This window comes from Prionailurus viverrinus, chromosome B1 (genome assembly GCF_022837055.1).
Source record: "Prionailurus viverrinus isolate Anna chromosome B1, UM_Priviv_1.0, whole genome shotgun sequence".
NCBI classification, from domain to species: domain Eukaryota; kingdom Metazoa; phylum Chordata; class Mammalia; order Carnivora; family Felidae; genus Prionailurus; species Prionailurus viverrinus.
In genome coordinates, this window is record NC_062564.1 from 149,407,381 (window position 1) to 149,420,245 (window position 12,865).

At 33.4% G+C, this 12,865-nt stretch overlaps 1 protein-coding gene across 1 annotated transcript; it reads right to left on the bottom strand.

Annotated features, from left to right (window-relative positions):
* Positions 1 to 2,346: 2,346 nt before the first annotated feature.
* On the bottom strand, positions 2,347 to 9,949 carry CSN3 (casein kappa). The gene is made up of 4 exons (XM_047857478.1): positions 9,896 to 9,949; positions 6,142 to 6,174; positions 4,476 to 4,974; positions 2,347 to 2,372 (listed from the first exon to the last, which is right to left on the bottom strand). The coding sequence occupies exons 1-3, from the start codon at positions 9,947 to 9,949 to the stop codon at positions 4,513 to 4,515; spliced, it is 549 nt and encodes a 182-aa protein (XP_047713434.1). The 3' UTR covers positions 2,347 to 2,372; positions 4,476 to 4,512.
* Positions 9,950 to 12,865: the final 2,916 nt, after the last annotated feature.

A 12,865-nucleotide genomic window follows, 5' to 3' on the forward strand; every position in this document is an offset into this window, starting at 1 on the left:
AGCATTTATTTTTTTCCTAGATTTTGGTAAGAGAAGTCTAAGTTATTTAATCTTAATAAATGGGTATTTCAACTTCAGTCATTAATCCACTATTCTTCTATTTACTCATTTGTTTAACAAATATTTATTTGGTTCCTACACTGTATCAGGCCTAGCCTTGGACAGACAATAGTGAGCAGGATATAAGACTATAGTTCCTATGTTTATAGGGCTTGTAGGCCAGCAGGAAAGATAGACAGGCAGGTGTAACAGAGTTTGAGGAGTGCTAAAGGAGAAAGAATTGGCAGAGGCAGGATGCTATGGCAGCACATTAGTGGATCATTTAATCGTAGAAGTTCAGGAAAGGTTTTCTTAAGAATGTGATATTTTAGCCAAGGAGTCAACTTTTGATTATGTGGTATGAATTATCAAAAGGATTTCAGTGGCTTCAGAAAAGTGCAGGTGCAGCTAAAGCAGCCACAGGAGTTTTTGAACGTATGGTGTGAGGATGTTAAGGGAGAGAGGTGATGTGGGAAGGTAATAGCAAACTCATGAAAGTTGTCTTTATCCTGTGGGCAATGGATGTGCTTGTAAGTGTTACTCAGAGGGAGTAGGGATAAAAGAATGAACATTGACTGAATGCCCATTTAATATAGGGTACATTAATGAAAACCTCAGATTAAAGGTTGTATGTCCTACTAGTAAGAGAATGAAGGCCGGTGGGTTGAATTACTAGCATTCAAAGCTAAATTTTACCACTTAGTGAAGCCCATACATTTTTACTGTCTTATGTTTAACTATTTTGAAGTTGTTTGCACACATAGAAAATGAGGATCAGTAACAAATTATTTCAAGAGGTTACTGGTGAAGATTAAGAGATTAATATATGTGAAAGTGCTTTATATGTAAGAATTTGTTGTTTTTGTTATTTCAAAGTAGTTTGCTTCATATTTTATTTTACCTGCCAGACTGGAAATGCTTTTATAGTAGTGTTCACATGATTAAGAGCATGGGCTTTAAGGCAAAATTATCTGGGCTCAAATCCCAGCCCCACTTGGGGAAAATTACTTAATTTATTTTTCCTAACAGCAAAAACAACATGTAGTCCATGGGTACATATTAAATGACTACATATGTGTAAACAAATAGAATATTGACCTAGAGTATATATTGTATAACTTGTTGATTGCTTATTATTATTAAATATCATTATTGTTATATGCTCCACAATAACTCTTATACTACCTTGTACCTAGTAGGTGATAAATTTTTTTTAATTAATAAAATAAATTCTGCCTCTTCCACATTTGCACTTTGTTTTTCAAGAAATTAATAATGTTATTAATGGTCATAGCAAATGAGGCCCAGCTATGCCATGCTCCTGACCATCCCTCTCTTCCAGACTCTAGAATTTGAGCGAGAGAGCAGGTAAAGGGCTAAAAATCATTCCTAATAATAGCACATCTGTTGAGGGTTTCGGCAAAAGATTAGATGGGTGACCAGTAAGCACTTTGTAAGGGTTGAGTGATTTGTATTTTTTCTGGCAGGATGTGTTAAATATGGAGCAAGCAAATAAGCAATCCAGTTATTTTTGCAATATTTGTTTAAGAAAAAAAACCCCTTATTTTTGGACTTTGAATATTCACCAATGTTTGTATACTGGAAGACGTCGACTCTAGAAGCTTCCTGTGTGTGTGTATGTGTGCACGTGTGCACACACATGTGCATGTTTATATTTGCACAGATGTGACACTGTAGCTTCTAGTCTGGAGGAATCTAGTCTAGTTTCCATCAAGTTCATAAGTTTCCTATGTGTTTGTGTTAGCAGTAGTGGTCATCTATAGTCTGCCTGTGCCCAGAAATTGCTCCTGGGAATGATCTTATCATTAGCAATACATTGGAACACTTAAATTTAATGTTAACTCTAGAGTTTCTAGGGCTCTCAAGAGTCACTTTTGTGGTCCCTGGGACTGGATTACCATGGCTTAGCTTTTTCCTGGTCCCAATGACTTAGTTGTAAGTTTAGATGTTCCAGTCTCATCCTGGAGATGTTCTTAACCAGTGTTAGACCATGTACCACTTTGAGAATTAGATGCTATTTTGAACTTTGCCCCAGATAAACTTGTTTACTCAAACTCACACTAAATTTGCCTTGGACTTTCAAGGTTTCAAAGATCCCTGAGGTATATCCACAGACTCCTCAATTAAGAGATCCGCTTGCATTCAAATGGCTTTATTGTGCAAGAAACAAAAAATTAAATGAGACATGGATGTAAAATGTAAGGGGAGAAGAGAAAGGAGCCAAATCCATTGAAATCACTTTCTCTTTCTTGAATGAAGGTGGATGGGTGACCAAAGAAGAGTTTGGAGTAGTCATTTGGTTTCAGCAAGACCTATAAAAAATGATGACAGTTTAGGAATTTAATTTATAATGTGTTAACAGTTTTCATGTACACTATTATTTAACTTAAATGATTTATCTCTTATGTCTGTATTCAAGGATTTTATCAAATTAAAAATTTAAATATAAATATTTAAATATAAATATTTAAAATTGGCTTATAGTAACTGAGAATAATTGACTTCACTGAATATTTACACCAAGACAATGTCCTTTACATGCTTCTTTATAAGTGATATTATACACTGGTTGTAGCTTAGAAATCTAGGTTCATGAGTTTTGAACAAATGTAACTATTGAAATAATGATTATTCCATTAAAAATATAATCATGTAACATCTTTTGAATCAATAAAATATGTAACTGTGTACTACTTGCTTTCATGTTGTCTCCATTAATTTTCTCATTGTGTTTTCTAAACTTTAATAAGTCAAAAATTTATCCAGCATCTTATATTCTTTTTCCTACCATATGTCCTATTAAATAGCAACCAAATATTAAAATTTACACGTACACTGATCTAAGGAAACCATAATGTATTTTCTGTTTTTCTGCACATTAGACAGCCTGTATGGAAATAGATGGCATAGTAATTAAGCTTTATTGTCTGAAATCAGACAGTTTTGGTTTGGTTTCCAGTTTTGAACTTTTGAGCTATGGTAATTTAGTTAAGATCCATAGGCCTGTTTGTATTTATTTTTGTGTGTATGAATTCAACATAATATAATCTGTCCCATATGGTTGCTATAGGAATAATCAGAGGTAATTATATAAAGTAATTACCATTTAGTAAGGACAAGATGTTGGTTAAAAATAAATTTTATTATTTATTATTTTTATTTTTTTCTAATGCATTATGTTTTGTAGACTGACCAGTTTTTACAATCTTTCACAATATGCATTGCCACTTGAGTCTTATAGAAACCACAATTAAGAGAAAGTGAAAGTTCAGAGAGAGTAGTGACTTGCCCAAATTCACACAGATGGAAGAAACAGCCCTCTGTGGTCTCATGCTATTCCAGTTGTAACACAGATTACTGTGTTGTATTTTAGATTACATAACATATAGGCAGTGTGATGTACTGAAAATATTTATTGCAAAGAAACTCCAAATTTCACAATTTTCTCCCCAAATTATTTAAACTCTTTGGTTATTTTCTATTTTATTGATCTTTCCCTTTAACTTCTTCCCATAAGTTGCAAGTTATTTTAGACTCACCCTTATAATTGGATCCAAATAATTAATGGGAATATTGGCATCACATTTAAGATTCTGAAAATACTCTTTTAGTATGTATGTGCTTTTTAAATTAAGAATTACAATTCTTTCATGGTTTTATCTTACAATATGAGAAATTTCGGGTGCCTAACTTCATGGGTCCTTTCTGAAATGATGTCTGAAATAAAGGAATGTATGGGAAGTGTATTTCCTTTTATTCAATTTAGGGCAAAATTAGAGTGGAAGAACATGATCGCATGTTTAAAATATATTTAAACTCATATTCTGTATAAATGTTCTAAGAAAATTTATGTTTGAGATAAGAAAAATCACAAGTTTTTACTTCACGTGTGAACAGAAATAAAGTAAAACTAATCGATTCTAGTAGTGTTCCAATTGTTGAAATTAAGTTTGATAATAAAAGCTCAAATTTTTCTTCATTTTGTAAAATAAGATATTTCATTTCTTACTGAAACAGAATCTACTATATCGATGGTATGGCACCACCAAAGTAAAATGATAATGAACCCATTTTGACTGCTCCTGTAACAGACTTAATTTGTCTATTGTACTATCTTAGATGTTATGATTGTACTGATGAATCCATGGATCTTGTCTGTATTATTTTAAAAAAAATTTATTAAATATTTTTTTAAAGTTTATTTATTTATTTTGAGAGAGAGAGAGGGCGAGTGAGCGAGTGGGGGAGGGACAGACAGGGAGAGAGAGAATCCCAAGCAGGGTCTGCACAGACAGAGCAGAGCCCAATGCAGAGGGTCAAACCCCTGAACCCGTGAGTTCATGACTTGAGCCGAAATCAAGAGTCAGAAATTTAATCTTGTCTGTATTATTTATTTTTGTCTTTTGCTCATTTACCTGTGATGTCATCTTCTTTGACGTTTCCTTAGAGTTTTTAGACCATGGTTGAAGCCACTGGAACTGTGGTAGTCTCAGGTGTGCTTGTGATGGTGAATTCTGAGGATGCTTCTGTAGTGACTACAGTGTTCACTATTGGTTCAGTGGTAGGAGTAAGTGTAGGCTCAGCAGTAGCAATGGTATTGATGGTAGGGTTGCCTGTCTTATCCTGAATTTTCTTTGGGGGAATGGCAATAAATGACGCAGGTAGGTGTGGGTGACGTACCACAGTGGGTGTGTAGGTATTTGGCAGGACTTGCCACTGAGGAATTTGGACATGTGGCCTAACTGCAACTGGTTTTGCATAATATGGATAGGGCATATATTGATTATTAACTGGTACAGCTGGTTTATGTGGGTAGTAACTGGGCTCATAGTGAGGATAGTTACTCAGTACATAATGAACTGGGATATACTTGGCAGTTTTCTGATTAAGCAATCTTTCATCATTTTCACGGCACTGCAAAAAGAATACATTGTGCAGATGGTATAATTGTAGGCTAGAATCTTAAGTCAGAACTTTTTGAAGTAATATATTTTAGTATTTGACATTGAAGAAATACAATATTGGAAGCAGTGAACTCAACAACCATATTATTTTACAAGATACAGATTTGTACACTTCTCTTCCATTTCTTGATTTTCAACAAATATTAAAAATAATATTAGTTTCAAACAGATTAGATGAGGTAATCCATAATGTAAACCACATTGCCAGGTCTTGGCATATATGAATAGTGCTCAATAAATGTTGGGCATTATAATAAGTACAATAACTAGAAAAGTCTCATAGAGAGCTTTGACATATTATGCACAAACATAGCACATGCAAAGAAATATATGTGCATATATAGCTTTTAAAATATGTGTATATCTGTGTTCGTACCACATATTTGTAATTGTTTACAAATTTTATTTATCTAGAGATTAGGTTGAGGGCACATTTTTTTTTCTAAACTAATTATAGCAGAATAGTAAAACAATGTGATGTGGGAGGATTCCTGGATTTATACTTTGGATTCTTTTCAGCTTCATTTTATTCACTAAAGATCACTTAGGGAATTTTCTGTTTTTATTTGCCTCTCTTCTATCGGTTATGTGAATTTATAAAAATACGTCATTAAATCTTCCCATGTGAACAAAAACAAATCAACAAATTACACTCCAAGGCAACTATTTCTCATAAAAGGAGACATATCTAAATGTGTTCATTCAAACATATTTGGAAAACAAAAAGAGGAAGTAAATGCAAGTGTATGAGAGGTATTCAAAGATGGGTCAGAGAAGATCCTTCCCCCAGTCTTTAGTCAGGAGAGATATTAAACTTTATATTTGTTTTCCTTTTCTCCCCAATATTAAGTTCTGAGATAATTTTCTCATGCTGCAAAATATACATGAAAACCAAAAATACGTGACTTGGGTCATAAAAAGAATCCAAGATTTTCAGGTGAATATTGAGGTCGATTCATACGATTGTTTGCTGAAGTGATTTTTTTGGTAAAGATTATTATTTTATGGGGTTTACGTATTAATTTTTAGACAGAAGGCATTTAAGTACCATTGAACTGTGCATAATATTATACTTTAGAGTTCATGTCTCTACAAGAAATAATTAAAAGAAACTTACAGTTGGTTGTTCTTGGTTTTGCACCTGTGCACCCTGCTGCAGTTCACAAAAATGAGAAATAAGTTTAAAAAAGCAAGGCAAAGTCCAGATTTTTTGTGGTTTAAAAATCTTTTGTACTAAAGACAAAACATTGTTTCTCTGTTTTTGCTTTAATATTGTAAAATATTGTAATGCATTCTCCATGGTTGTTTAATCTATAGGGTCTGTGAGCCACTCAGGAAGTGATAGCAATAAGCTAATTAAAATCTTTAAAAATCACCACCTGGGGAGAAAATTTTAAGGTTGAAAATAGTATGATCATCTGACTCCTATGCCAACAAATATACATATTTGTTTAAATGGAAAATATGAATAACCTATATTCAGTTTGTATTGAATTTACATTGTGTTTTTGGTTTCTTTTTTTGTTTGATTTTTGAATGTACATTATTATAAATAAGAGGGGCATTGAGCATAGTTTTTTCTGCTCTCCTACTAAGATAATTTATGAGGTTTATTTCGATTAAAGAACGGCCTCTTGTATAACATTAATATATAATGTTATATAAAAAATAGTGTTTTTTTAATCAACTTTCATTTGTTTTTATAACACTGTTCTTAATTCTGGATTGCAACATGCATAGGGAATCAGGAGTGAAAAAACAATTTCCATAGGCATATATATAGAGCTTTAAAAACTCACAAAGTTTATATAAACTTTTGAGATGAGGTTATAAGATTAAACATTTTTAAAAATGATAGATCTAGTTTAGGACAGTTCACACATATCCTTTGGATATAGAAAGACTCTTTTGGATGATGTTGGTACAGAAAATTAGAAATTTGATAAAATAATAAAACTCACATATGTTGAGATAGAGATTTCTTTGCTCTAAATGCATTTAATTACTAAACTTACTAAATTACTAAATTAAAACTTAAAAGGTAATATGAATATTGTAGAAAGTTTGCATATACCCCCAAATTGAGATAATCTAGACATCTTCATATTATATCAATCTGTACATATGTTCCTAGTATATGTTCCTGTTAGTACACATATTGTATCTTGCTTTTTTTCAAGAAGCAATATCTCATCTTTTTTTCCCATTTATCATATAGTTTTTATACTCAAATATCTATATTCAAAAAATAAATGATAAATGATTCTGTCATGAAATGTTTATTCTTTATTGTTAACCGTTAAGGCTTCTTTCAAAAAATGTTTTATTAATAGATAGATGAGTAACATCTGTATATCACTGTCCTTTTTAATAGTTTTCATAGATGCCTTAAAATGGTTTTAAAAAATATAACTTTTGGGGGTGACAAAAATCCTTTAATGGGAATTATCGGATTGCTGTACAGAAAAGTTGTGCCAACTTATTTTTTTTTTTAATTTTTTTTTTCAACATTTATTTATTTTTGGGACAGAGAGAGACAGAGCATGAACGGGGGAGGGGCAGAGAGAGAGGGAGACACAGAATGGGAAACAGGTTCCAGGCTCTGAGCCATCAGCCCAGAGCCTGACGCGGGGCTCGAACTCACGGACCGCGAGATCATGACCTGGCTGAAGTCGGACGCTTAACCGACTGCGCCACCCAGGCACCCCAAGTTGTGCCAACTTATAATTCCACCAGTAGGCTATAAGATTGTGCAATTCATCACATAATGTTAATAATAAACATTATCTTAACTATATTTGGAGAGAAGGGACAAATTAACATGTATAAGATACTATCACAAAATATGTATAGTTTTGATTGTTCACAAGATTGAATGGTAAAATCTATAAACTTTCATTCTTTTTGAATTATTTATTCATGTCCCTGGGGCTTGAAGCCTTTGTGAAAATGCGAAGAAGTGTTTGGGAGCTACAGTAAGCTCAAGTAGCTCAGGAAGAGGTTGCTATAGACCAGGCAGTTGTGGATCATGTGATACTGCGATTTATAATAAAAAAATATATATTTGGTCTTCATTCCAGGTTCTGGCACAGTGCTGCTCCTAAAACCCTTGTGATTTCCTAAGTGATGGGCATGGGGTTGGGAAGAAGGTGTCTTTCATTATGTTAATGAAGTGAATTTGGACACCACCTAAGGATGGAGACTGGTTGCCAGAGAAACCAACCTTTTTTCTTTTTTCAATGTTTATTTATTTATTTTGAGAGAGAGAGAGAGCTCCAGCAGGGGAGGGGCAGGGAGAGAGGGGAACAGAAAATCCTAACTAGGCTCCGCTCTGGGAGTGCGGAATCTGACAGGGGGCTTAAACCTAGGAAACAGGAGATCAGACCTGAGCTGAAACCAAGAGTGGGATGCTTAACTCAGTGAGCTATCCAGGTGTCTCATGAGAAACTAACCTTTTGGTTTGAAGGTTGGGGCTTTCAATCCCACTCTGTAATCCTTTAGGGAGGGGAAAGGGATTGGAGGTTGAGTCAGCAGAAAACAGCCAATAATTTAGGCAGTCATCCCTATGTAAGGAAGCCTCCATCAAACCCCAAAAGGATGGGTTCAGACAGCTTCTGGGTTGGTAAGCACATGGAAATTCAGGGAAAGTGACTTTCTTGGAGAGGGCATAAGACCTCTGTACCCCTTCTTACATACCTTACCCTATGTATCTCTTCATCTGACTGTTCCTGAGTACATCCTTTTATGATAAACCAGTAATCTAGTAAGTAAAACATTTCCTGAATTCTGTGAGCTGCTCTAGCTAATTAACCAAATCCAAGGAGGGGAATGTGGGAAACTCCCATTGATAACCAGTCTTCAGACTGTTTGTGACTAGTGTCTGAAGTGAGAGCAGCGGGACAGTCTGAACCCTCAACCTGTGGAATTTGACACTGTCTCTGGGTAGATGGTTTCAGAATGGAGTTGGAATCTCTGACACACTGCTGGTGTCCAATAATTGCTTGGTGTTGTGTGAGAACTCCCACTCCCAAACACATGTTGGCAATGTGTCCAGGAACCTAAAATAATAATTTTATTATTTCAGTTTTAATCCTGATTATTCAGAGAGAAAACCTAAGTTCAAAATGTGCTGGTGGGCAAAGTAAAATGGAATTTCAAGGAATAAATGAAGTAAAATAAATGTAAAAGTCATAATAATTCAAAATTTTAAGGAGTTTGACTCTAAGAATTTACCTAATAGAATTATTTAATAAATATTAGCTTAAAAGGAAGTCTAAGTTGAATAATACATGAATTATGAAACAAAGACTAGTACCTTCCAAAATTTATAATCTAAGAGATGGTCATGTAACATTATCTTATGTTTGTTTTCTTGTTCTTGCTATGGGCAAATAAGTGCCTGGGATCCCTGAATAATCTCTCTTTCTTGGATCTCTCTCTCTCTCTCTCAAAAAAAAAAAAAAACAACACATTAAAATTTTTTTAAAAAGTTAAATAAAAAGAATTTATGATCCTGGGTTATGACTTATATATTTATTCTTTAGGAATTATTTTTAGAACATTTTATAACTTAAAAATATTTCCAGAATTGTTCTCTCTTTACTTCCCCAATGTATTTTCTGTATAGTATGAGAATTTTAAGGGTTTTTCATACATGTTAAAGTGTGATTTCTTAATTCCTGGGAGCTAAAATCATATCCAGAAGAACATGACTGTAATTTTATAATATAAAATCAATAAAACTTTAAGAAAATATAGCAAGTATGCAGTTACTTTGTTACATGAAATATAACTTCACTTTCCACAATAGAACTTTTAAATAAAATTTTCTTAAAATCTTAATACAAATTGATTAGATGAAATCAACTCACCAAAAATGGCAAGGTTAATGCAAGGATATTCACAACTAGGAAAAAAGTCTTCATCATTGCACCTGAAAGTAAATTAAAAAAAAATAAATTAAGAGGATCTGTTATAATTTAGGACTGATTTGGGACAATATTTGCTTGTTTTGTTTTCTTTTTGGTTTAAGGGAAAAACCAGATTTATGGGTAGATTTAGCCAGTGTAGAAAATATTTTATTGTACATTTAAAGAAAAAACAAACTTGAAACTAACAGGGTGAATCTGATACAGGCTTTGCCAACAACTAGCATCAGTTTTAGGAAGAGAGTTACAACATACACAAATCAGTGTAAGAGGAAAGAAAGAAAGTGGAAAATTCCACAAGTGTTTCTCTACAGATAGAGGGTTTTGGTTAAGAGAATCATCAAATTCTTTGTGTAAAAGATGGCATATACGTAGGACTTGTCCATGGAGAAGGATAGGGACAAAAACTTTTCAAGTAGAGGAGAAAGCCTTGGGAACATCCATGGACACTTTGAAGGGAGTGGTATTTTATAAGAAGGGAAAGATAAAGTTGAAAAGAAAGTTTAGGGCAGCAAAGGAGAGGTCTTGAATGTCAGGTGAAAGAGTTAGGCATGGCTTTGTAAACAACAGAAACTAGTTGAGAGGTTTCAGACTGGAGATGTTGGGACTATACATTCCTTTGGAAGACTGAGTTCAAGTCCAGTCCCTATCTACTTGAGTAACTTTAGCCAAGTAATTTCTCTTGACCTTATCTTTCTAATCTATAAACTGAAGGTTTGAACTAAGTGATTTCTAAAATTCTATTAATTCCATGATTGATCTAATGGAAATAGGTAAGATGGAGGGAAGGGGTGGGGCCTGAGACTGCATTCTTTATAATATACTTCGGTAGTAATCATAAATGATATTATTAACTTGATTGTTTTAATAATAAATATAAATATCATAATTACAGTGGTTTTGAATATTTAAAAAAGTAAATTAGTTTTATCCTTCTAATGGAATATAGGGTTGTCACACCTACTTATTTGACCCTTTTTTTAAAAGTTTATTTATTTATTTTGAGAGAGAGAGAGACAGAGAGTGAGCAGGGGAGAGGCAGAGAGAGGGGGAGAGAGGATCTCAAGCAGACCCTGTGCTATTAGTGTAGAGCCTGACATGGGGCTTGATCCCATGAACTGTGATATTATAACCCGAGCCGAAATCAAGAGTCAGATGCCTAACCAACTGAGCCACCCAGGCCCCCTATTTGACTCTTTTTTAATAAATTGTCTTTTTAGAAAGATACATATAACACTTCAGACTGTTAATATTTAAGTGCATATCATGTTTGTGAAGTAAATACTAACTACATCCTGTTGTAGCTATTGTTTTTGCCATATGTGTAATAAAATTGAGTCCTACCAACAGTTGTACAAAAGAGGTTCACAGAGTTAAAGCCCAGGGTTGGGAAGGGGAATCACATCAGACTCTATTTGCTTCCATTCCCAGGTAATAATGATTTGGAAGACTGTCTACTAAACTGACTTCAAAACTGCTGATAGGATATCAGTGGATAGAAAAGAACTCCTATGGAATCAAATCTGAACAACCTGCAGCAAACTCAGATTTCATTGAGAAAGGTGGAGTTCCTTATTAATTATTTACATGCCAATTAATTTTTTTATTAAAATAAAGTTGACATACAACACTGTATAAATTTACCATATTGTAATATGGTTGCCATTGTAGTGATAATTAACACTTCTATCACATCACATAATTACTATTTTTATTTGTTTTGGTTGGAATAATTAACATCCAGTCTTGACAAGTATCATGAATATAGACAACAATATTGTATTGTAATCACCAGGTAACTTAAAATTATAGACTGAGCAGTAAATTTTTATGATGAATAAGACTCCAGTTAAGTTCTCACAAAATTATAACACACACATGCACACATGCACACAAAAATTCTGTAAAGTGATAGTAATTCTTCCATTTTTAGCATAAATAGATATCAGAGAGATAAGCCCATACTTTTCCTTATCAGCTGCTTAAACCAATGAGTACTTGAAATTGCCTTCATCACTTTGTAAGACAGAAATAATTTGTGACATAGAATTATTTAGCTTTCATGGGAATACAAAAGGCATGTTTTAAAACAATAGTTATACTATAACAAATAAAATTAAGACTTTTAGATATAAATATATTTGAAATTAATTAAGGTATCAATCGAGATTATTATTACACGTCCATCTTGCTGAGAAGTTATCCCTTCACATTTGTCTGTAGGTTCTTTGTCTTGAATACTTTCTTTTTTATTTTGGTTATTATTTTTCTAAGTTTCAATGATTTTTTAAAAAGTTTTTATTTAAATTCCAGTTAGTTAACATACAGTGTAATATTAGTTTCAGGTGTACAATATAGTGACTCAACACGTACATATAACATCCAGTGCTCATCACAAGTGCACTCCTTAATCCCCATTACCTATTTCACCCATCTCCCTGCCTGCCCACCTTCTCTCTTGTAATCATAAATTTGTTCTCTATAGTTAAGAGTCTGTTTCTTGGTTTACCTCTCTATCTTCTTCTCTAGAATTTACATTGTCTTTAGTAGTTTACCAGATCAAACCTTGGCCTTTAACCCAAAGTGAAGTTAAAAGAAAATTGGATCATAACACCATTCAGAATCTACGGTTTAGGTTAGAAACTAATATCAAAATGAAGCCAAGACATATTCAAACTTAACAATAAAAGCTAAAAGGAAGAATATGTGCTTCTAAAATAACTTTGGTGGTATTATTTCTATTGTAAAAAGAAGTCGGCCTCTCTGGATATTTCAGTATGATTACCTTTCCTTGTGTCTGTCAGGTCTTGCTTGGCAGTAGGTTGAGGTGGCCTTTCAACTGTAGAGAAGACCCAAGGTAAATAACTGAAGACTTATTAAAGGGTATTAGTCGCTTGTGTCATGTGATTTATT